This window comes from Choristoneura fumiferana, chromosome 30 (genome assembly GCF_025370935.1).
Source record: "Choristoneura fumiferana chromosome 30, NRCan_CFum_1, whole genome shotgun sequence".
Taxonomy (NCBI): Eukaryota; Metazoa; Arthropoda; class Insecta; order Lepidoptera; family Tortricidae; genus Choristoneura; species Choristoneura fumiferana.
In genome coordinates, this window is record NC_133501.1 from 1567240 (window position 1) to 1592904 (window position 25665).

At 39.2% G+C, this 25665-nt stretch overlaps 2 protein-coding genes across 3 annotated transcripts; one reads left to right on the forward strand and one right to left on the reverse strand.

The window, feature by feature from the left end:
* Positions 1-8127: 8127 nt before the first annotated feature.
* LOC141444934 (sorting nexin-16-like) lies at positions 8128-10257 on the reverse strand. 2 transcript variants are annotated; one of them, XM_074110712.1, is made up of 2 exons: positions 9969-10257; positions 8128-9501 (listed from the first exon to the last, which is right to left on the reverse strand). In XM_074110712.1, the coding sequence occupies exon 2, from the start codon at positions 9468-9470 to the stop codon at positions 8613-8615; it is 858 nt and encodes a 285-aa protein (XP_073966813.1). In that variant the 5' UTR covers positions 9471-9501; positions 9969-10257; the 3' UTR covers positions 8128-8612. The 2 variants fall into 2 exon arrangements, with proteins under 2 accessions (XP_073966813.1, XP_073966811.1); XM_074110710.1 differs by having other exon boundaries at positions 9947-10257.
* A 173-nt stretch (positions 10258-10430) lies between these two features.
* On the forward strand, positions 10431-25397 carry LOC141444933 (zinc finger X-chromosomal protein-like). Its single transcript, XM_074110709.1, has 11 exons — positions 10431-10692; positions 11278-11385; positions 12271-12538; positions 13269-13465; positions 13655-13743; positions 14760-14879; positions 15668-15775; positions 16294-16494; positions 17648-17759; positions 24347-24451; positions 25297-25397. The coding sequence occupies exons 1-11, from the start codon at positions 10519-10521 to the stop codon at positions 25378-25380; spliced, it is 1566 nt and encodes a 521-aa protein (XP_073966810.1). The 5' UTR covers positions 10431-10518; the 3' UTR covers positions 25381-25397.
* The last annotated feature ends 268 nt before the right edge of the window (positions 25398-25665 follow it).

A 25665-nucleotide genomic window follows, 5' to 3' on the forward strand; every position in this document is an offset into this window, starting at 1 on the left:
ATTTAATTCGTTCGCTTAAATAATCCATAGCATGTCAAAAATAAACAAATTTTCACGTCTTAAATACAAAATGCAGAGAAGTATACGCCTCTGCTAAGCTAATAGTATCAGCGGTCATACCAGACCGGCCGTACATATTGTCTAAAGCCGAGTTTAGACTTACAAGAAAAATCCAAAGAAATCGAAAAGAGGCCGTAAAGCCAAAGAGTTTGTAGCCGTCAATCGAACGCCGCAATGTAATGCAACTTGCACGATTTCTCTTGCAAGTCTAAACTCGGCTTTACGTGCTGACGTTCGCGATCGCATCCTCCATCTCTTTCTACCCTCGTCTTACACTGTCTAACAGAAAGAAGTGGTAAAAACGATTGTCATTCAAAGTGTGTTAGACAAAATGCCTTTACTGGCATTAAAAATATGAAACGAAACAAATGCCAAATACATCAACAATAGCATTTATGTACTACTTTTGAACCGTACATTAAATAAATGACCTAAACTAAATGAAAAATGCAACACAGTAAATGCTTAACTATATCTAAATAGTGACAAGTAGCACCTAGTGAGAGATTACAATAAATTGACGATAGGTTATTCAACACCATTAACAAAAAAATCTAAGACATTGTTTTAATAAAAACCATTTCCATTTTAATGCAGAAAAGTAGATTAATTTTCAATTAATAGTTGTCAAAAAGTCATAAAATACATGGTGTTAAAAATTCCGTATGATAATTTAACCTACATCTAGGCTACTGTTTGCCATGATATGATGCAACTGGAAGAAAAACAATTTAATTCCAAAAATAAAATATATGGAAGTTGGGTCAAAAGAAAACTTTCTTTCCATACCTACACAATATTTTTTTTATTTTTTTCGAATTTCGTTGATTTTTCACTTATATCATACTATTAATCAGTGGCCATATTGTGGGTTAAATTATCGAACAGGATTTTTTAACACCATCTGTAGTGTATGTCTAAAGGCACACATACACTGTCTCGTGTGTTCGTGTGTGAGTGCACAGCGTCAGTGTCACCTGAGCCGTGGGCGAGTGTGGAGGTTGTGCAGTGTGCTCACGCGGGCATTGTCGAGCCAGTGATACGAAGAAAGAACCCTAGCTCCTACAAGTGGCGACGAGTCAAAAGGTAGCATTTTCGTAATAGTAAACTTGGTACAAAGAGCAATTAATCATTGATTTCTGTTTAAACGTAAACAAACAAGCTCGCACTTTGGCGCCAATATTTTGTTATTTTGAGTGTTACAACATTATGGAATGGAAAAATCTCAATCAAGTTTAAGCTTTAAAGATATGAATATAAGGTCGATTCGAGTAAAGCCGTATCCTTCGACTTATTCTACATTATGTTCTAATATTTTAAAAAATACTTTTGATAATAATAGTTGCAATATTTGTGTGGGAAATCGATGCTGGCCATTTTGAACTTTTTGTCATGGTCTTTAGGTTCAGTAATGCGTGAACCTCTTTCATATCATGCTATTTCATTTTCATCGTGTTGAGTGCTAACGTCACGGGCAATTAAATAATTTAATTATTATATTTTTTTTTGTTCAGGAAATATATTTTTTTTTCTCCTTTCTTGTATTAATGTCGAAAGAAAGAGAGTAACTAAAAGTTAAAGAAAAAAAACATTTTTTTGATAATATTGGAAACTAAGACAAAAATAAATAAATATTTTTTTTATACTATTGGGAAATAAATAGCCAAACCAAAGCCTGTAAGTTAAGTGGAAAAGGAGTGTCGTGCCGTGCGGCTTTCGTTACATTGCAATGTTGATGACTAGGAATAGATAAGAGATTGATTATCGACGGCAATGTATGTATCATGCATGACATTTTACACAAAATTCAGATTTGTGATTCATATTCGCACATACGAGCGAGACATACAGACATTACAGACATATCGCACCTTTAGAATTGATCATCATCACCATTGTAACTCACTTATTTTCCACTCCGTCTAAATAAGGGTTAATGTATGTATACTTATATTTCAAAATAAACTTTAGCTGTTTTACTTTATGATTCAAATTTGATCGTAATAAATAAAAAGTGGCCTGAGGGCCTGCTCCGGGATTTGAGAACCGAGGTTAGTGTCGTGCCGTCCCCTTCGCTCTCGTATTAAATAGTATGAGGGTCGGAGAGACCGCGCGACGCGAGCTTCGGGTTTCGAATTTCGTAGTAGCCCTGCTGGTTAAGGATTGCCTCGACTAAGAATTCTGAAGTGTTGTAGCCGCACGTGCAAAATATTATTTTTGTTTTCAATTAAATTAAATTTCAAGTATTTAAAAAAAAGAATAAATTAACTCCAATTGGATATCATCAGATCACATGACTGATGACATCAAATGCAGTGGTATATTTGCTGTGTCAACATCGGTTATAGTTACAGTTTAGTAGAGACTGTACGTGGTCGCGTCTTTAAATAGACTAATGAGACCTCCATTAAATTGGAAATGTGGTCGCGTCTTTAAATAGACTAGTGAGACCTCCATTAAATTGGAAATCTGGTCGTGTCTTTAAAATGACAGGAGGGACCTCCATTAAATTGGAAACGTGGTCGCGTCTTTAAATAGACTAGTGAGACCCCCATTAAATTGGAAATCCGGTCGTGTCTTTAAAATGACAGGAGGGACCTCAATTAAATTGGAAATGTTGTAGCGTCTTTAAATAGACTAGTGAGACTTCCATTAAATTGGTGAACACTTGAAAATAGTGGGGTGTTTTTATTCCAGGTCTGCCTGGCTGGACTTGTGAAGAATTATGGCTAACTCCTTACCGCCATTGGAAGTACTAGACGTTGAAGGCGACAACGCCTCCGTTAGTCATAGATGGAAAAATGGAAGAGAGCTTTGACTATCTATCTGGAGGCTGCGGATATAATTTCTGCCCCGAAAAAAAGAGCTACATTATTACACTTTGGGGGAACAAGCCTGCAAGAAATTTATTACAACTTACCTGGTGCACATGTTGCAGCCGCCGAAAATGTTGATGTTTTCGAGGTTGCTGTAAGAAAATTGGATGAATATTTCTTGCCAAGACAGAACCGGGTCTACGAGCGTCACATGTTCCGACTAATGAAACAGGAGGACGGAGAGAAGTTTGAAAAATTTTTAGTACGGCTTAGGAAACAAGCAGACAAGTGTAATTTCCATGCAAAGGAAAAAGAGGATCACCTTATTGATCAAATCACCGAGAAAATGTACCTCGGTAGAATTACGTAAGAAAATTCTCACAGTCGGTGACTCAATTACTTTAGAAAGAATACTAACTGAAGCAAACACATTGGAAGTTGTAAATAACCAACTGGAAAACTATGCAAGTAAACCACAAGGTAGTCAAGAAGTTAATGCAGTACATTATAATAAAAACATTCCGAGGGAAACTTACCAATTCAAACAGAGAAAATTCCAGAAAAAGACTTGTAACAGATGTGGCAGTATCAAACATTTCTCAGATTATGACAATTGCCCAGCAAAAACAAAATCATGCCACTATTGTAATAAGATAGGACACTTCCGCCAATTTTGCAAAGATAGAAAGACTACAAAAAGGAAATCTGATGACCGAGAAGATAAAGATAGGAAATCTCAAGAGTCTAAAAAGAAAAAAATTGAAGTAGATTATGTCTTTAACGTTGATAATGATGCCACCATTGGGTGCATTGTTGGAGGCGTGGAAACTGAAATGCTGGTGGACTCAGGATGTAAAGTAAATTTAATAACTACAGAAACATGGAAAAACTTAAAAAATGCAAAAGTTAGGGTAGAAAATCAGATACAGAAGCCGGATAAAACCCTGTTAGCCTATGGAAGTAAAACACCATTAAATGTCAAAGGATCCTTCGAAACTGAAATCAAAGTTAAAGATCGGAAAGAACACGCCACAGTATACATTGTTGATGGTGGTACAAGAGATTTGTTGGGTAAAGAAACAGCTATACGGCTAGGCGTTTTGAAGATTGGCATCGAAGTTAACAAGGTGAACGAAGTAACAGCAGCCCTGCCATTCCCTAAATTCAAAAATGTCCTTGTGGAAATTCCTATCGACAGTTCACTGAAACCAGTATCTCAACCATACAGACGTATACCGATTCCACTAGAGGAGAAAATCGAAAAGACCATCGAAGAATTACTAGCTGGTGATATCATCGAAGAAGTACACGGCCCCTCTAGATGGGTTTCTCCCATGGTACCCATTTTGAAGGAAAACGGTGATTTACGCCTGTGTGTAGATATGCGGCGCGCTAACACAGCCATTATACGAGAGAACCATCCCTTACCATGCATGGATCAACTTTTACCAAAAATTGGTAAGGCAAAATACTTCAGCAAACTGGATATAAAGAATGCGTTTCATCAAATTGAATTACATCCAGACTGCAGATATATCACAACTTTTATTACGGGCAAAGGACTGTATCAATATAAAAGATTAATGTTTGGAGTTAGTTGTGCCCCAGAAACATTTCAAAAAATACTAGAAAAGATTCTAGTAAAGTGTGAAGGTGTTGTCAATTTTATCGACGATATATTAGTATTTGGAGATAGTGAAGAACATCACGATCACAGGTTACTGCGGGTATTAGATGTTCTTGAACAAAATAATGTTTTACTTAACAAAAGCAAATGCACATTTAAAGTACAGAAGGTAGATTTTCTGGGGCATGCCCTGACTCCAAATGGGGTAAAGCCACTGCCAAAATACATCAATAGTATAACAGACTTTAGAACCCCCACCACAATAGAAGAACTGCAAAGTTTTCTCGGACTTGTTAATTACGTGAACAAATGGATCCCGAATCTAGCAACAACAACAGAACCTTTAAAGGAATTACTGAGGAAAAAACTAGGAAAAAACACCGACCTTAAACCCTTTTGGGGAAACCCACAAGATGAAGCATTTGATGAGCTAAAGAAAACATTGACAAAAGTACAATCACTAGGATACTACGATGTCAAAGACAAGACACAAATAATCGCGGATGCAAGCCCCGTAGCTTTAGGTGCCGTATTAGTACAGATTGACTCAAAAGGCCCACGTATTATTGCATACGGAAACAGAACTCTAACAGATTGTGAACGGAGATACAGTCAAACGGAGAAAGAAGCTCTGGCGCTTGTTTGGTCTGTAGAGCATTTCAACATATTCGTATATGGCAAAGAATTTGATCTTATAACAGATCACAAACCTTTAGAGATTCTGTTTGGACCAAGATCAAAGCCATGTGCTCGAATAGAACGATGGGTCCTTAGATTGCAATCGTACAAATATAACGTCATTTATAAACCAGGCAAAACCAACATCGCTGATCCTTTATCACGCCTGTGCGCACACACCGAGTTGCCCCTGAAAGGAGAAGACGCACATGTTCACCAAATTGTAGAGCAGTCTAGACCAAGGGCAGTCTCAATGAGGGATATTATAGAAGTTTCTGAAACTGACCAAGAAATTAAAGATGTAAAAAGGGTTTATACGACCACGAATGGACTGAACTAGCCAAAAGTTATAAAGTTTTCGAAAATGAGTTCTGCTTTTACGAGAACATTTTACTCAGAGGAAACCGGATCGTAATACCTCATAAGTTACGTAAAGCTGTACTCGATGCAGCTCATGAAGGTCACCCTGGAATTGTCGCCATGAAAGGACGATTGCGCACAAAGGTTTGGTGGCCGCGAATCGACAAAGATGCTGAAAATTTAGTAAAATCCTGCAAAAGTTGTACTCTGGTGGGTTTGCCTAATCCTCCCACGCCGATGAAGCGGCGAGAGCTTCCTTCTGCTCCATGGATGGACATTGCTATGGATTTGCTTGGGCCACTACCGAATCATGATTATCTTCTAGTCGTAGTTGACTATTACAGTCGGTACAAGGAGGTGAAGATAACAAAAACAATCACTAGCACACAGATAATAAAACTACTTAAAGAAATTTTCAGTCGACTTGGCTACCCACTGTCAATAACAGCTGATAACGGGAAACAGTTTGTAAGTAGCGAGCTACGAGCGTTTTGTGAAGAATGCAATATTGCTCTCCTCCACACGATTCCATATTGGCCGCAACAAAATGGTGAGGTCGAGAGACAAAATCGAGATATCTTAAAGCGATTAAAGATTAGCCATATAGAAAAGAGAGACCTCAAGGACAGCTTATGGGAATACCTTATTATGTACAACAGCACACCACACACAACAACTGGGAAATCGCCTTCAGAGCTATTTTTTAGACGGCTGAATCGAGACAAAATCCCGTCGTTCGACAAATTGGAGAAGACAGAAATTGACGCAGAAGTAAGGGATAGAGACAAAATCGTAAAGGAAAAGGGAAAGGAGTATGGGGATTTGAAAAGGCGAGCTATGGATGCAAACATTAGTGAAGGAGATAAAGTATACATTAAAAACATGGAAAAGGTAAACAAATTAAGTTCAAATTTTAGTCCCACTCCTCACACAGTTGAAAGTGTAAAACAGGGTGACGTGACGGTAAGAAACGATGAGACTGGACAAATGTTGAGACGTAATGTAGTCCACTTGAAGAAAATAAACGGTGAATGGACCCCAGTTCAAGGAATAGGCCAGGGCGGAGATCTAGAGGAACAAGAAACTCAAACAGAATCATAATTTGAACAAAAAACTAACTCTGTTTATTTAGTTGATTACAAGCGAAGTGCTATTTGTATTTTAGTTATTGAGTAATATTTTTATAACGAAGGGACATTTGATTTCTGTATTTGTTTAATTAAACAATTGTTTGGTTTATGTAAATGCTTGTTTTATTATTATTAACAAGGAAGGGATGTAGTGTATGTCTAAAGGCACACATACACTGTCTCGTGTGTTCGTGTGTGAGTGCACAGCGTCAGTGTCACCTGAGCCGTGGGCGAGTGTGGAGGCTGTGCAGTGTGCTCACGCGGGCATTGTCGAGCCAGTGATACGAAGAAAGAACCCTAGCTCCTACACCGTCTATATGTCAATTGATTGTTGGTGTCAAATAGCAATTTAAAGAAAAATGTGAGACTTAGCTTAGCCGAAAAATACTTTCTATCACATAAATACAAAGGAATACATAACTAACAATGAAATTTCTAAACATTTCAGTATTTTTGGTAATATAATACATTTTTGAATAACATTCGCACCAAATTGTTAATCCTAATTATAAATAAGTAAATAACACAGTAACTTAATATTGAATTCGTTAGGCTGCCTGTTCTAAAAAGTGATGAAGTCAGTTAGTTCATGCTCAAGTTCGAAACAAAATCCTTTTTCTCTACCTACAGGTCTGGGTTGATACAACAATTCTAATGTCAAGTTTCGCCATACGTCACGTAAATAAGGTTTATAAAAGAGTCTGGATTATCAGGACCAGTATATAGCTATTGTATATAATTTGTACTAACATATTGTATAATTTAATAACTAGTAATGAGATGACCATAAATGTGATACTTATAGTTTGGATAGGTTTAATTTATGAGAAAATAATAGGAAAAAAGAATTTAACAGTAAGATGGTTGAAGCCGTGATATAATTATGACACAAGCACAATGCGGTAATTTAATTATGTTTCTTCTATCAATAGGTATAATACGGAAAAATCCCGTGTTCTATAATAATAGAATATATGCACTTCAGAACAACAGTACTTAAAATATTTTTTACAAAAAAGTTAAATTTTGAGTCATATTTTAATCTTCATAGAAAATAAAAAAGTAGACCAAATGAGTGTGTGAGATATAATGATTATGCTTGCAGGTAAAGTAACATCTGTGTTAGCCATGGTGGCCAGTTAGTATATTTAATAGGTTAATAACATATTAAACTGGATAAAATAAATTAACAACATATTAGTTTTTAGAATGGATGCATGCATAAAAGGCGACTAGGACAGGTCAATGAGTATACCACTTATTGATACGTCGCTTGTGTCAGGCAGGGCCGGATTTAGAGGTCTGGAGGCCTTGGGGCACAAAAGAGTGGAGGAAAAAACTATTTCCAAATAAAATGAGGGCCATTTGAGATTTTGATATTTTATTGATTGCCTGATTAAAGTGAACAAATATAGATGAATAGTTGTTCACTAGTGTTTACTTGTCTAAATTTGAAAAAAAAAAAACAAAATCTATTGTAGGGAGGTCCCTTTTGTGGAGGCCCTGGGAATATAGCCCTGGTTGCCCTCCCCTAAATCCGGCTCTGGTGCGAGGAAAGGAGAGAGCACAGCATGAGACTAACATGATCACCTGGAATGTTCAAAGCCTCAACAAAAATAAAATAATAAAAAAAGGCAACTAAAGTGGGCAACTGCTCTCACTATTGCTAACTCTGGACTCTATCACAGCAGTGTGGAAGGCAATCGGAAACCACCACACAATTTTCTCAAGAAAATCATCATGAAAGTCTGCTACCAATCCTAAACTGATGATAACAACCAGTTTGTCAACAGTGTACTGTAGCAACTTAGAAAAAGAAAGTAGATTTATGTGAATTTTAACATTTGATTGTTACCTGTCTGCTTGTTAATTAATTGCCTCACTGAATGTGCATCATTTTCTCAAAAAGGAACCTATCCAAACTTCGGAACCACTTGAACCTTATACCCTATTATTATTAACATTTGTACTACAACTCGAACAATTACGCACTTGTGCCTCTAACTGAGCTACCCGTTTCTGTAAATGCATCAATGTCGCATCTTTCTGCTTCAGCTGCATCTTCAACATCATTATAGAGTCTTCCAGCGCTCCGTAAACAGCCTGCACTTCGGGCTGATAGCTGAAGACCTGCGGAGGCTCGTCCAGGCAAAAAAACTCCCTAACAACTGGATGATTCGGCAGCTTCTTCAATATAGCATTTATAAAGACCTGTAAACCTCTCACACGCTCCTCAAGGAAAACTGAATCGAAATTATCTCTAAACCATCTCTTGCCTGGCAAAGGGAGTAATATATTAGGTTGCTCAGCTTTTATTCTCGAGTATAACCTAACAAAGTCTGTGTACCGTCTAAAAACAAGCCATGATTGGTCCCGTTTATCATCTTCAACTTTTAACTTATAAATAGTAAATCTTGCTCGTTCTTCCATGACCTCATAACCAACTATTGGTATTTGTAACGACTCAAACTTCTTTATTTCTTCTCTGTGTAAACTTAAATCTACATTGCTTAAGCTATTTTGTACCACATTCAGGTTGACATCTTTTTGTGAATTGTCAAGTAAATTGCCTGTGCTTTTGTAGTGGGAACGAGACTGCATGCGGTTAGGTCTCCGTTCTTTCATCTCGTTATCCGAAACCGTAGACTCAGTGTGGTGTTTGTAGTACTTGGTGAGCTTGGTTACAGTAGCCACAGGGGTGTAGTCATCACTTGAAGTGGATGACACCTCGTTGTTCATATTGTCATGGCTAATTTCTGGAGTAGACTTGATTATCTCAGTTTTCTTTATATTGTCCATTTTTTGCACTCTTGGCTCTTGCAGTGTAGTGCTGAAACGAAAACAATTTTATTTCAAAAAAATATTTGTTAAAGTTACCAAGAAATTAAAACAAATTAAAATTAAAAACTTTTTAAAAATGATTTCTTTTATTCATGCCAAGCCAATTATATGCTTAATTTTTGTAAATTATATACACCAGCAGTTCAAATTAATGAAAAAATAATCAGTTCTGAATTAACGCAAATACCTATCAACCAAAATATACCATGGGCTAATTAGTTACATATGGTATACTCGAGCCATGTACAAATATTAATACAAAAAACACCAGAAATAACATTTCCAAACATTCGTTCAAAATATTGCACTGCTTTAAAGTGCAAACAATCCAATTATTTACACAAAGCGCTTATTTACAAACAAACACATTTTAAAACACAAGTTTTATGACCAAGGTTTAACCTTCACGGCCAATTAAGGTGTTTTATACTCACGTTATAGAATAAAATGGAGCACCTTATGTTATAAATAGCTGTCTGGACACCCAACAATGACGCTCGCAGTCAACACACCTTGTTTGGACCATTTGAACACATTTTATTGGAGCTTCAAATGCTAAACAATGGACTGAAGTTTCAAACTATTCACTTAGAGCTCTCTAACTTTAGCACAGTAATTAATCGATTGTAAATTGAGCAAGATATCGTAATGAGTAAATAGAAGAGCAATTAGTTGTAAATACGATAAATAAAACTGATAAAGTTTACAAAATACTGCGCGACATATGTTTTTTTGACACTTTTGATTGACAGTTATTTATTTAAGCGTGCGTTACACTTCGCTGCATATGAATGGTTTTTGATCTGTATTCTAATTCTACTTAATACTTGGCGGAACGGAACATGACTTGCCAATGGCCAAGTAACGTTACAGGGGGATTTAATGCCGTAAAAGCAAGAATCCGGCAAATAAAAAAAAACAACGGTTTTGACGTTTCGCTTGTTGTATTGGTTTGCGAGTGGCAGAAAATTTATAAAATAATCAAAATCTTCATTAATTTTATAGAATGTCGCGCTTTCTACTGTTGAACTTTAAAGATTTTGGGCTCAGCCAAGACATAACGCAGACGATACAGTCCCAAACGCTCGTCTGCATTTGCTGTTTGGATTCAAACTTACCTCTTATCAGTTTATCGACTTGTAAACATGAATATTATTTGGAAAGTTTCTACAAATCCGTGGTAAGATTTATTTAAAAAATACCTTAGGACTACTGATACAAAACTGTAGAAAAACTTAAAATTCACGAGTTGAGACACTTAAACATCATGCTGCTAAAAATAAATAAAAATCAGATTACCATTTATAATATTACTGTTCTTGCATTTTAAATATGCAAATGATAAGCAATTAGCGTTACTTCCAAGCAAAGAATTTAAATTACCACTAAACAATTAAATACGGTTTAGAAATTAGTTGTAATGGATTTATAAACCCTATATTTTACTAGTAGAGAAAAATAACTTAGTATGGTTGTATCGGGACAATATTATTCTATAACATATTCTATAATAGTAGTCGTCATAGAACTTGAATATATTAAAAAGTGACTGTTTCTATAAAGTAAGGAAAACAAAGACTAGATTCAGTCCAAATCTACTCAAATTAACACCTAAAACAAATTCCGGCCTAGTAAATATACAAATTATAAATAAAATAAGTATACAAATTTAGGACAACTTTATATTGCCTTGAAAGTAAAAAAAAAACAAAAAAAAATGTGTGAACTTCAAATGTGTGGAATAAATATATGTATTATCTTTCAGTCTGAGCCCTCAAGAAAGCTGGTGTGTTCATCATGCCACAACATGCTTAAGAAGATTGAAGTTTTTAGGCAACAGGTGATGAAAAGTTTAAGGTGCCTAGAAGCTGAGGTAAGAACAATATAATGCTATTGTTACACACACTGCTTATGGTGCCATAAATGATAATTTCTCTAAGGACATGGATCCATGGAGTGCCACTTATTGACTATTATTATTATTTGTTATGCACAGGTGGTTCACAGCTGATATGCATATCATTATTCACTTGTATTCAAAGTATTTTATGTATCACCATTTTGGTTGAATGCTATCCCTTAAAGTGATAAGTTCGCCTTTGTACATGCATTTTAAAGTTTGTCAATTGTATTTCTTTATTTTCTTTTGTGCTATAAAGATATTACATACATACATACAATTAGTGGGAATGGGATGGTGGTAGTGTTAGTACCATTTTGGTGAGCAGTGTGCATCCAGAGGTGTAGGGATCTGGTACAGAATTATCTGAGCTTCTCCCTTACAACCTCCTTGGTTTGATTCTGCCAACCTTTACAAGAAAAATGGTAGTCTCTGCATTAAGGGTTTGTTCCAGACACATCCCCACAAACTTTTTGCATAAGTAAGATGAATAGGATAATTTTTATGTAAATTAAGATTGGTTTTTTGGAATCTTTTTGTATTTTTTATTGCCGAATTTATTTTAGTGCCGAAAAGTTTCTTGATGAGGGCTATGGTATAGATGACGCTAGTGTCGCTGCTTAAGTGGCTAAATAAAAAACAACACAAGCTGAGATATGAGGTGCATAGGAGAAATTCGTGTCTGTATCGTTGTCCAGCAGTGGTGTAGCGGTATAGCACACGGCACGGAATGCCGAGGACCTGGGTTCGATTCACAGCGCTGGTCTTATTTTTCTCGTTCTTCTGTGCATCTATATTTCAGTTTGTATTTTCGATAATTTGAATGTGCATTTGCATAAAGCAAAACTTATATTTCAGGAGAAAAACTGTACTCCTCAATTAAACAAACTGAATCTAACAACAAAAAATGTGGTGAACATATATCTACCACCAACTAAATATGTCCCTGAAAGGCGGCCCCTTACCAAAGCAGTGGAACCACAGATAAAGAAGCAATCTGTCAAAAATGAACCAGAGTCTGTGGAGCCGGGGTTGCCAGTGGTGAAAATTAAGGCTGAACCAGCAGACAGTGAGAAAGTACACGTTGAAATAGAAATTGAGCCTTCTGTGCTAGAAATATCTCCAGGTATAACTAACATGTCTTATTATTGCTAAATGGGTCAATCAACTTTTTAGTGTAGTTGGTTGCCATGGTCATGTCTCCTGGGTCACTTATTAAAAGTATTTATGAGGTACTAATCCACTAAAAGTTAGGGAGTTGTGACAGCTTTAAGGCAATTCCTTCATAGCTCATCTTCTAATTATGCTAATAGTATACATTGCAAACATTTTTCTAACAAAGTGTATCACTGAAGTCTCCTGAGTCACTGGACAGAATAACACACACTAAAAAGTTGATTGACCCAAATAAGATTAATGTATTTCTAACAAAATATAAACCCTGGTCTGCAATAAACTTTAAGAATTATTATTATTATTAAGCCACTTTCAAATAAATAAATAAATACCATGGGACAATTGACACCCATTGACATAGTCTCAAAGTAAGCAAAGATAGTCTAGCTGTTGGAGACCTTGACCGTTATTTGTATGAAAAATATGAATGTCTGTTCTTGAGTTTTGGAGGTTGAATATCAATATAATTATGTAGTTTATCCTTTGCCTAGGACTCATAACACAAGCTTTGCCTATATAGGACTAGGTCAGTAACAGACCAATGACTGTTCTTGAGTTGTTGGTACTCATGGGAGGTTGGTGATATCCCATCAGATGACCCGCATGTTTCTTTGCCTCCCTAGCATAATAAAAAAATAAGCATGTCTTGTGATATTTATATATATTATTTATTATTCCAGAACCCCAGCCCCCAGAGAAGGTGGAAACACTGTCTGTACGCACTGTGACCCTGCAGAAGGAAGAACTAATGCTGGAAAGACTGAAGCAAGCACAATCACCGTCGTACCTCAAGTTCCCATACCGCTGCCAGAGCTGCGTTATGGGGTTTAATTATGAAGAGAATATAAAGGACCATATCAAGAGGAAACATGGACCAGTAAGTCACAGACAATACGTAAAAGATTGCTGCGCTATCAGTCGCGGGTGCACTGGTTGTCTTGGTGCAGGTAACATCGTATGCACGCGACGCGCGCAGTTAGCGCTGCTCGTACTGTTGTTCAACAGGCGGCCACCCGCGCAGTGCAAACCGCGCTAGTTGATTGATAACTTTGATCCATGATTTCAGAAAGTGGGTAGCGTGACATGCGACATCTGCCTTGCCGTGCTTTATCCACCGGGGAGCATCAACGCGCATATGTTCAGGCACCTGACAAGGTAAGCGGCGTAGCACCGTAACGACTCCATCCCCACCAGATTAAAACTTGCGTAATGAGGGCTATCGCGTATGAATTCGCCACTAGAGGCGCTAGTGTAGCGTGAGGTCTCCGAAATGTCAAATCTCATAGTTTTTGGGTGAGCTACGCGGGTTTATTTATAATTAGAATAATTTTGTGAATATTTTGCAATATCTGAAATTAATTATGGCAAATATGCGTTCCGGGGCAATGAATGTCTGTGTTTTGAGACAGTTTTGTCTTTCGGAAACCTTTGTCCTCCCTTTTTTCCGATCAAAACAGGGACTATGCAACACTGTGGCATGCTCGATATTTTTATGGTACGGTTTTAAGGTGTATTAAATATGATTTTAATCTAAACTTTTGTTTTCACGACCGTAATAACAGACTTTGAAAGCCATACTTAAAAACCTCACGCAACAGTGCGCCATCTAGTGAGACAAAAAACCGATAGCCCTCATTCCCGTGAGATAACTGAAAACTTTGTTCATATTTTATATTATTCGTAGTCTGGCAGTTGACAGTCAACTGACACTATGGGATCTTCCGCACGACGTTTTTTTGCGCTCGTCTGTATCGATACAAACGCAAGTCGAACGCTCAGCAAACGCAAGGAAGCCGGCACGTTTTAACCTTACGATTGTTGCGTTTGGAGCGATACAAACGCCACGTTTTTCGAACGCAAGCGTTTGTATCGCCTGTCCCTCCCTCCCCCACCCGTCGCTTCCCTCTCGCTGAGGTGCGGTGCGTTTGTATCGATACACACGCGAGCTTACAGCGCGTTTCATTTGCGACAAAAAAACGTGTAAAATCTACCAAAACGCGATGAAAACGCGCAGAGGACGCGCGCCTTAAAACCGTGTGGAAGGTCCCTAACAACGCTGACGGTGAGCTGGTAGGTCATTACAACAGCTGGTAAACGCCAGTGTCGTATCTGTTGCGTAGTATATTACGTTATCTGTGTATGGGACCTTAAGAATGCATTTTGTTCATCAGATACGAGTGCACGAAATGCAACCAACGCTATTCCACGTACGACGACGCGCTGCACCATTACAAGAAGGTACACGGCGAAAATAGCACGCACAAATGCAGCGACTGCCTCTACAGCACCGAGTGAGTATTGTTGGCCGGCTTTGAAAAAATGCAGGTTCCGTTTGTCATATATCTGATACGACTATTTCTGTGGTCGGTAGGACGTGTCAGATATTTTCGCGCGCTCCGCTGTGACACATATCGACACCACTGAAAAAATCTCGTATCTAAAATCAATATGTCAACATGTTGACATAATGTTCATAGTTTACTAAAAAATATATTATTTTATATATATTTTGTGGTACGAGTTTTTTTTTTAAGTAGTGACGATATGTATTATAATGTAGGTGACTGTACGGCATAGAAAGCATATACAGATATACTGTATAATGTATTCAATAAACTTTTCCTTGTTTGTTATTCTGTCCCGTTGTCCAAGAGACAAAAGTGACACAATTTCTAAAAAAACTTTTATAATAGGTATATACTACTAATGTGCTTAGGAGATCATAGTCCTTGATATTGGGCTAGCGTTTATTCTTTGATTTCTGTGGGCCCATTTTTGTTGACATCTTGACATGGTAGAAGATTCTTTTGCAATTTCGAAGTTATCTAGTAGAAGTGGTCGTCTAAAAAAAAAATCGAATATGTCATCAAATTCTGAAGATCCCATTCATAAAAAATGTGACCACGAGAATGAGGCAGTTGAAACGCTCAAACGTGACCAAATTACAAAATGTCACAAAAACAGTGGGGCGGAAGGGGCCTCCAAAAACATAAGTTCTCTTAATCATTTCCTACAATACAACCGTCACTGCTCAAAAACATATTGATTGTCCACTATCTTGATATGTTTGTGTGTTCAGTTCCCCACAGATGCTGCGCAAGCATAAGCTGCTGCACCAGAAACGGTTCACCTGCAAGGACTGTGGAGTCGTGCTGGCCACCAGGCCCAGTCTCACGAGGCACATGGCGTGAGTACCGACTAGATATATACGTTTGGCCTCAATCTCGCTTGATGGAAGGCGAAGAAGATGAGGCCTAAGATGGTACACGTTTGCCTAGAAGGGGTCTGTTCACTTTGACCTTATAGGTGTCCAGATTATAGCGTTCCGGAAGAACTGACCTCGGCAGAGTTCCACTCCTGAGCCGTCCGCATAATGAAAGAAGACGGAAACCGCTTCGTCCGTAATGGAGGAATGTATAACATAAGGGTGAAACAGCCCGCCGCGCCTAGTCGTTCGGTGACGGAAAGGGGAAGGGGGTTTCAGGTTATGTAAAACCTCCGCACACTCACCGAAATGTAACCGATAAAAAACCGAAAGGCAGGCCACTCATCTACGGTGTTCGAGGCTCAGAAGATTTTCCCCCACGAGTGAGTCCCTGCCTATGATCCTCTTGGTCGGCGCTCCCGAGTCCAAAGCATCCAGCTGAAAATACGATGACAAAACATTATTCAACATCTGTTAGTAATGTACGTTACGTTTCCCAGGGTGTTGCACAACAAGCGCATCTACAAGTGCGTGCACTGCGGCTCGGTCCACTCTGACGGCGCGACGTTCGTGGCGCACATGCGGCGGCACGGCGCGGCGGCGGCGCGGGCCGCGTGCGCGCCCTGCGGCCTGCAGTTCAAGGCGTGGCACGCGTACAACGCGCATGTGCTCTTCAGCGCCGCGCACAACAACAGGAACAAGTGAGTCGCGCGCGCGCTGCTACAGAGAGAACGGGTGGGAAGGGGAAGGAAGGAGATATAGAGAGGGAGGGGGAGAAAGTAATTATTCACGGGGTGACGCTATTTACCGGACGTACAATACCGACATGATATTTTGTGACACGCCCTTAGAAACTCTTGTCAGTTTGACACCAGTTTGTATGGGCGTGTACTCGAAATATCGGGTCGGTATTTCCATGTCGGTATTATCCGTGCCGGTAAATAGTGTCACCCTATTCACGCGCCCTGCGGCCTGCAATTCAAAGCCACGCGTACAATGCAAGTGAGTATGCAATACAGATGGCTTAACCCGTGGTTGCTTTATTATAGAAAGTGAAGGGGGAGAGAGAAGTAGACAGGCAGAGAGAAAGAAAAGGGTAACAGAAGGAGAGAGAGGAGAGAAAGTGGGAGAGGGGGGAGGGGGGAAAGAGAGGGATAGGGAGAGTATAAGAGATTTATTCACACAAATTCAACAAATATGCAAACAAAATAACACGAATTATAATAAGAATTTATATTACTGTACTTAAGCAAAGTCTGTGTTCAGTCTTCAGTTTCGAATGCAATATTACGCCAATTTAATGTTTTGGCGAATTTATTATTAATATATATTTTTGGAATATTATTAATTGCACATCAAATAAATAATTGCCAATCAATTTACTATCATCATTTATATACCTTTGTACATCAATTAAATTATTTCAATAAAAATAAACTAAATGTTTAGCAAAACTAGTACTGCAGATAATTCGAAAATATACATCAACACAAACTATACAAAAATACTACAATCACATCAAAAATACTGACACCACAGCAAATTAACTAGAGCGTGCGTAGATGATACTCATTCTCATAGCAAAATAACTTTTTCATTTCTCATGCTCGTAAAGTTCGTGTTTAGGCTGGATCTGCGACATAAAATGACTTTTTATGCTCTAGTGCATAAAGTAAAATCTTAGTCTAAGACCAAGCCAATCAGGTGGTACGCCACGAATATAATTTGCAGTTTATTACGTAATATTTTGAGTGGAGGAGTGCAATCAATAAGTTTGATGTGAATACGGATTTTTTTTTGGATAAAAAAAGGTCTTTTTTGATGTGCGTTTAAATACTACCCTCTATTTTTTAGGATAAGCTGCTCCCACTGCGGCATGAAATTCGCAACGGCGACGCACCTGCGCATGCACGTTCAGTTCAGCGACCACCCCAAACAGACGTTCTACTGCCCCGAGTGCCCCAAGGTTAGCCTCGTAGAGCCCACACGTGGGTCAATCAACTTTTTAGTCTAGACTCAAGCTTGTTGCCATGGTAATGTCTCCTGAGTTACTTATTAAAATTATGATTTTATGTGGTACGAAAACACTGAAAGTTAGAAATTGTAACAGTTAAGGCAAGTTCTTCATGGCTCATCTCCTAAGCATGCTAGTAGTATAAATCGCAAACCTTTTTCTAACAATGTGTATCACTGATGTCTCCTGGGTTACGGGACAAAATAACACACACTAATTAGTTGACTGACCCAAGTTGAACACCTCTTTTGGGACGCTGGTTTACAACTGTCAGGAACGCGCTTTATCTCTCGTATGCCAGAAAAAAAAACTGCATTTAAGCCTCATTTGTTTCAAAAGTTTCATAGAATACTATTTGGGTACGTTAAGTTTTCTGAGATGCTCCATATTATATTTTTTACGGATAGTAGACTTTTAATGTAGCTCCCGTAGTGTAGATGATTTTTTTTTTCGCTTGCCGTTTTTTTGTAAAAATAAATTAAAACTTTATTTCAGCAAACCACACGTTTCGTGGGATTAATTGGGTTTATACCTTGGTCTGTTTGATTAAAAAGAAGAGGTCGTATTCGTCGAGCTGTTGTCAAATGTCGCCGCCCGTACGTTACGTAACCTGTGTGTACGTATGTGTCGTTGTACGGCGACATTTGACAACTGACAGCTGTCAATACGGCCTCTTTTTTATTAAATTAACTATAGAAGTTGACAGAAGCGCCGTGCAGTGAGTCTGTTCAACTTTTAGGTTATATTCCCATTAAAATAATAATCCTTTCTAATTAATTATCTGGTGGTGGATTATTTAGTATATAATACTAGTTTAACTTAATAACACACTTGTCCGGTTGGCCGAGAGCCAAAAATATGGAGGGGAACGAGGAGCCCCCCGATCCGGGCGGTGGCAGTTCCACAAACACGATTGAGATGGACTCGCAAGACAGTAATTCACGAAAGCGTAGTCTTAACTTGTTGGAACTTTCATCGTCCGAAAGGTTCGAACCTAAAGGCAAAAAGGTGATGCAGGGAACCGACGTCGACAACGCATCTGCAGCAACCGTCTATAAACACCCTGATTTAGACGCGGATTCACGCAAATACGGCAGTGAAGACAGTGGCCCATTTATAGTTCACATCTCACGAGACGCGGAATCGTACAACTCGGGTATTTCACTGCAACCAATAAAGGTTGGTCTCGCATTTGCTAGAGCCAACATCCAAAATATCAAACGAGATGGTATTAAGATCGTTGGCAGAAACCGTGTCTCGGTGGAGTTTAAGACCGCTCAGGATGCTAATTCCATTTTAGAGAACCCCTTTTTGTCACATCATAAATTTGTAGCCAGCATTCCATCCTATAATGTTTCTCGTATGGGATTGATCCGTGGTGTACCAGTTGACTGGTCAATGGAAGAATTTGTGGACGCTACCGACCTTAAAGACGGACAGGGTAAAATCCTTAAAGCCCGGCGCCTCCAACGTAAGGTAACCAATGAGGGAGGACCTCCATCCTGGGTACCAACTCAAACTGTCGTAGTGACTTTTGAAGGTCAAAAACTTCCAGACAGAATCTTCGCTTTTTATACGTCGTTGAAGGTCGAAGTGTATGTGCTACCGACAATTCAATGCCGAAAATGTTTGAGGTTTGGTCATATACAGGCCCAGTGCCGATCTGATGCTCGTTGTTTTAAGTGTGCCCAAAAACACCCAGGCGAAGGTTGCAACGTCGCCGCTGAGCAAGTGACTTGCTTCTTCTGTTCAGGTCATCATTTTGCTACAGACCAACGTTGCCCTGAATATTGTAGGCAAAAATCTATTAAACTAGCAATGTCGGAGCACAGTATCTCTTACCAAGAAGCCTCCTCTCGCTTCCCGGCCGTACGTCGCCCTTACGCCGACGTAGCTAAGATTTTTTTTGAACCAGTTTCCAGTCCCTCTTGGCAACCTCCCCCTCCTGGTCACCCTTCCTTGCCTCCTCAATCGCCTCCCTCGTCTTCATACCGTAAGACGGTCACTCGTAAAATTAGACCAAGGACCCCCCTGTCTCCCGGCTATGACCGGCAAGCTCATAAAGAAATTATCTCGACCCCTCAATCTCAGGTTCCTAATGGATACGTCTTATCATCTCGGCGGATGCCAGCTGAGACGCCCAATGACGATCTTATGGAACTATTATTCAAACTCCTCACCAATATAATCGCCAAATGGAGCGATTGTTTACCGCCCGACGTTGCCCCATTAATGGTTTCGCTAGCTGAAAGATTATCCTTCTCCAATGGCCCCCCAGGCCAACTTTCTTCAATGGAATAGTCGTAGCATCATCCCTAAAAAACCAGATTTAATAAACCTCGTTAACGAGCACTCTATATCTGTGGCGGCCATTTCGGAGACATGGTTGAGACCGGGTTCCCGTTTTAGGATCCCGGGCTTCTCGTGCCTTCGGGAAGACCGCGATGATGGACGTGCTGGTTGTGCGTTGTTCATTAAAAGAGGTTACTCTTTCTCTCAAATCCCCCTCCCTCCCCACTCTCATGAAATTAACGCAGTTGCGGCTAATATCATGGGAATAAATTTTGTATCAATTTATATTCCGCATCCAAATATCAACCTAATACCTGATCTTTCTACCATCCTGTTCTCGGTCCCTCCTCCTCTCCTCATCTTAGGTGATTTCAATAGCCATAATACCTCTTGGGGCTCATCACACAGTGACATATTTTCGTCTTTCCTCTTGGATCTGTTTGATGACATTAACGTCGTAGTCATCAATGACGGCTCCCCCACCCACCGAGTTTATCCTGGACAAAACCCTAACTCGGTGCTAGATTTGTCTGCTAGCTCTCCTAATCTTTCGTGTTCGCTATCATATCAGGTGCTGAAACAGTCATTCGGAAGTGATCATTTCCCCATTATTATCTCCCAGCCATCCTCCGTTCTTCCTTCACCTGTTCCCCAACCACTCCTTAAATATAGGTTGGATAAAGCAGATTGGCCTAGCTTCTCTTATTATGTGGAAAAAAATTAAAAGAGCTGGATTCCAACCTTTCAAACCCTTTTGAACAATACCTCCAATTCCAATCGATACTGATAGAGGCAGCCGATAAGTACGTCCCGAAGAAAAAAATTCTTGGCAGCAAAGTCCCTTCACCTCCCTGGTGGGATGCAGAATGCACGGCGGCGGTTAAAGAAAGGGATAACGCCGAACGTAAGTTCAATGTTTCCGGTCTTTCCGAAGATTTTGTCGCCTACCAAAAAATCTCTGCTCACACTAAGCGCCTCCTAAAGAAAGCTAAAAAGAAAGGATGGAAGGGATTTTGCGAAAATCTCAACCCTAGAACTCCGCCATCGCTGGTATGGAAGAGTATTAAAAGATTCAGAGGCTCTTTCCGATCTGACTGGTCAACCCCTCATAATCCTCCTTCCTGGTTGGCGGAGTTCGCGGGTAAATTAGCTCCCTCATCGGTTCCTGAGGAATCTTGCATAAACCCATCTCCTCCTTCTGCTGAACTAGGACCCCTCGACGAACCCTTCACATTCCCGGAACTTGAGTTGGCACTGGACGGTCTTCGTAACAGTTCACCCGGAGAAGATGGCATTCCTTATATCTTTATCCAGAAACTTAACCGCTTTTCAAAGGAACATCTGTTAAACCTTTTCAATTTGTTTTTTGTGACTGGGGAAATCCCTGAGTCATGGATGACACAAATTGTAATTCCAATGCTCAAACCAGGCAAGAACCCTCAAGATGCCAACTCCTATCGACCAATTGCCCTTTCTGCAACAATTGGTAAAATATTTGAACATTTAATTAAGAATAGGCTGGAATGGTTTGTTGAAAAAAATAATTTACTCGCTAACTCCCAGTTCGGATTCCGTAAAGGAAAAAGCACCATGGACAGCTTAAGCATATTAACCTCGGACATTAGATTGGCCCTTTCCAAAAAAAAACATCTTGTAGGTTGCTTCTTAGATGTCTCCGCCGCATACGACAATGTTCTTCTTCCGGTGCTCAGAGCAAAAATGCTCCAGCTGAGTATTCCTGTGAGGATAGTTCATTTTGTTTGTAAGTTATTCATGGGACGCACCATTAAAATTCGATCCGGCAATAGTTTCCATCCTCCCCTTACCCTATGGCAGGGACTCCCTCAAGGTTCGGTGCTCTCCCCTCTTCTTTATAGTTTATATACGTATGATATGGAACAATCTGTCTCCCCCTTCTGTAGTATTCTTCAGTATGCCGACGACCTGGTGCTTTATACGGGCTCGCAGTCAACTGATGCTGCATCTTCAAAACTTAATGAAGCGCTCAGTTATCTCAAGGTTTGGCTTGATGATCATGGACTGTCTCTATCTCCATCTAAAAGTAGCATAGTTACCTTCACGCGAAGTAGATTCATACCCAACATTCAAATTCAATATGATCGAGACGTCATTCCTTGCAAGGACTTTGTGAAATTCCTTGGAGTCTTTTTAGACTCTAGAATGACAGGTGTACCACATTTGGAATATGTGACTGGAAAATGTGAAAAGGGTATCAATGTTCTTCGAGCTCTCTCTGGGGTCTGGTGGGGCGCCCATCCATACTGCCAAAAGCTCGTATACAACGCAGTTATCCGTAGCCAGATCGACTATGGCTCTATGGTGATAGAACCCTGTAACAAAAACGCACTTAAGAAGTGGGATCTGATTCAAGCTAAATGCCTTCGAATTTCTCTAGGTGCTATGAAATCCTCACCAAAAAATGCTATGCAGGTCGAATGCTTGGATCCTCCCCTGTCCCTCCGTAGGCAGTACTTGGCAGACCGCTTCATCTTCAAAGCTTGTTCTATCTCTAATCATCCCCTTCTACCTCGACTAGAGGCGCTTTCTCTGGAAGTATCTGAAAATGCATATTGGTCACATAAGGAGACACCAAGGTATATTGTTTCGTACTCCAAATTAAAAAACCTCTCGTCACCGATATACACCTCCAGCTCTAACCCTATCTTTGAGGTCAACTATGAGTCTTTAACTTACACCCCCAATGTTATCCTTGATTTTGGCATTGACAAGGATAGCCCAGCGGCTAATATTCAATTTAATAAAAAATTGGAAGAATGGCAAGATTGGTTACTCATTTTTACAGATGCTTCTAAGCTAGACCCTAATGGTCACGTAGGAGCAGCGGTATGGATTCCCAAATACCAAATTGTCTTGACTCAGAAAGGCCCAACTCAGTCATCTGTTTTCACTGGGGAATCCATAGCCATTTTAGAAGCAATCAGATTTTCGAAATCCCATAATATCTCAAAAGTATTAATTTTTTCCGACGCCAAAAGCTGCCTACAAGCAATTGTTGGTAACCATTTTAAAATGAAAACCAAATATCCAATTATTTTGAAAATCAAAGAGTCTCTATACCGTTGTAAGTTAAAAGGACTAGATGTTACACTTGCATGGATTCCGGGCCACTGCGGCATAGTAGGTAATGAAAGAGCGGACGCATGGGCAAGAGAATCCATCGAAATCGGTTGCCAGGAATATAACACCATCTTACCATCAGACCTAACGATGTCCGCTCGAGTTGACTTGAGGATCTCCTGGCAGAATATGTGGAGCCTCTCCAGACTCCAGAAAGGACGACACTACGGGAACATTCAACCGTTAATCCCTCGAAAACCGTGGTTTTATCGTTTCCGCTCTGCGAATAAATGGGTCACTTCTACCATATGCCGACTCCGTTTGGGTCATGTCTGTACTCCGGTGTTCTTAAATAAAATTAGGGTGCGGGATAACTCCTTGTGCGAATGCGGTCTAGACGAAGGAACTCTTGAGCACATTTTTTTTAATTGCGGTAAACTTACATATTCTCTGTATGACGTGTTGCCTAAGGATGTTCCGCGTCCTATTAACTTTCCGACACTTCTTTCTCTTTTAGATTCTTCCTTGACAAAAATTTTAATCAAATTTATACTGAGTCACAACATTAAGTTGTAGTAAAATTACAGCATGTTTTCTATATTTTATTTTTCCTTTCCACTACTTCCTTTTATGTTAGCATGTTTAACAGTCTTCATTTCCCTGTTAAAAAAAAAAAAAAAAGTCACGCGTCCGTGTGCCGTCCATAACATATGTTATTTGTTTTAGGTCTCCTATCTGTTCCTTCTCCAAAATCAAAATTTCATAAACCGAACATTCTCCTCATGTGCGTAATGTCTCAACATCGACATTGGCAAAATACGTCTTGCTAAAATCAGCAAGAGTGAAAGCCATATTAAAAAAAAAAAAAAAAAAAAAAAAAAAAAAAATGAAAGTTGGATTCGCGCTGTCATCGTTCATCCACCATTACCTCTCATATTTCGTTTTCTAGATTTTTTACCGACAACGGCAAAACCTACTAGACACTGGCAAAATTGTCCTCCAATGGACAGAGCCATATTTTTCTAAAAAACCAACCAACTATAGAAGTTAGCATAGCCTTAAAGGTTAAGCCATTTTCGCGTCGATAGATGTAGAGATTGCCGTATTATGATTCTTTGCGTACAGAGTATCCTGTATTTAAATTCCAGGAGTTCAAAGTGGAAGCCGAGATGAAGCAGCACCGAGCTGCGCACAAAAAACAACGGCTGAAGCCCACAGACAGGATATGCGACTACTGCGGGAAAGTGTATACTGTGAGTGTCATTCACTTGTCCAAGTACTGTCAGAAATACTCTATGATTCGTCACATCACTCCATGCATTAATATCTGCCACAGCAGAGGGTGCAAAAATATCTGATACATCCTACCGGCCATTGAGTTATATCAGATATTAGGCACGCTTTTCTGGGTCAGATATTGGTGCTTGTGACTGTACAGATGTAGGGATTTATTTTTCCCCATCGTGTTTTCTCGGGATTACAATCGATATACCGGGTGTGGCCTGTAATACGAGCAAAAAATTAAAACATAGATCGTCCTCGTCAATCTGAACAACATTAGTTCAGCGACTTTTGAAAATAATGAAGTCTTTGACTTTTCCTTTTTTCATACAAATAAATACTGCTATCAATATACGCCATCCTAGAACCCACTAACGTCGCCTTCCACGCTACAAACATGAAGCATTTTGCTTTACATTGCTTCTTCGAATAAACTTAAAAGTGTAATAAAAATTAAAAAACTAATTATTTTTAAAAGTCGCTGAACTAATGTTGTTCAGATTGACGAGGACGATCTATGTTTTAATTTTTTGTTCTTATTACAGGCCACACCCGGTAGAGTGGTTAACAGCCAAGTTAAGATTTTTATTAGATTTTTGTTTACACGACATTCTGTATGTAATTTGATCGTAGGGGTTGTAACATCTGTGTTCATAGCACCTCGGCAGCATTCGGAAGTAGTCGTGTGTTCCGAATTTAACGATGTGAACGGATTTTTCACTTATGTACTTTCCCACTACTATCGTTCACTATAGTCATTCTAAGATCTTTGGCCGATAACTATATTCTGTGACAAACATTTTAATTTTCCCAACAGAGTCGAGAGCATCTGATCCGCCACATCGAGACTCACGTGCAGAAGCAGCAGAAAGCAAAAGAAGCCAGAATGTATAGAAAATAAGATTTTTTTTATGTCGTTTTGTTGTTTATTTATAACTTTGCCGCAAAATCAAATCTGCTATCACTCAAGGACAGTTCATTTCTAGTATGATTAAGGGTTTATAATAAATGGTCGAAGAGAGAGTTATTCTAGCTCAGCTGTGTGTAAAATATAAAAATTCTATGCATGAAGTATTTCACTTGTTATTATTATTTTCATTGTAACTAACCTGGCCTAATAACCAAAGCCATTTTAGGCTTATTATTATTATTTTTGTCTAATATTCTTGACGTCATTTCATTAAAA

Bases quoted from the DNA above. Each gene is read 5' to 3' on its own strand.
- LOC141444934 (XM_074110712.1), bottom strand. From the start codon at position 9,470: ATGGACAATATAAAGAAAACTGAGATAATCAAGTCTACTCCAGAAATT.
- LOC141444933 (XM_074110709.1), top strand. From the start codon at position 10,519: ATGTCGCGCTTTCTACTGTTGAACTTTAAAGATTTTGGGCTCAGCCAA. The intron at 12,539-13,268 runs GTATAACTAACA...TTATTATTCCAG, and splicing joins TGTGCTAGAAATATCTCCAG to AACCCCAGCCCCCAGAGAAG. The intron at 24,452-25,296 runs GTGAGTGTCATT...TTTTCCCAACAG, and splicing joins ACTGCGGGAAAGTGTATACT to AGTCGAGAGCATCTGATCCG.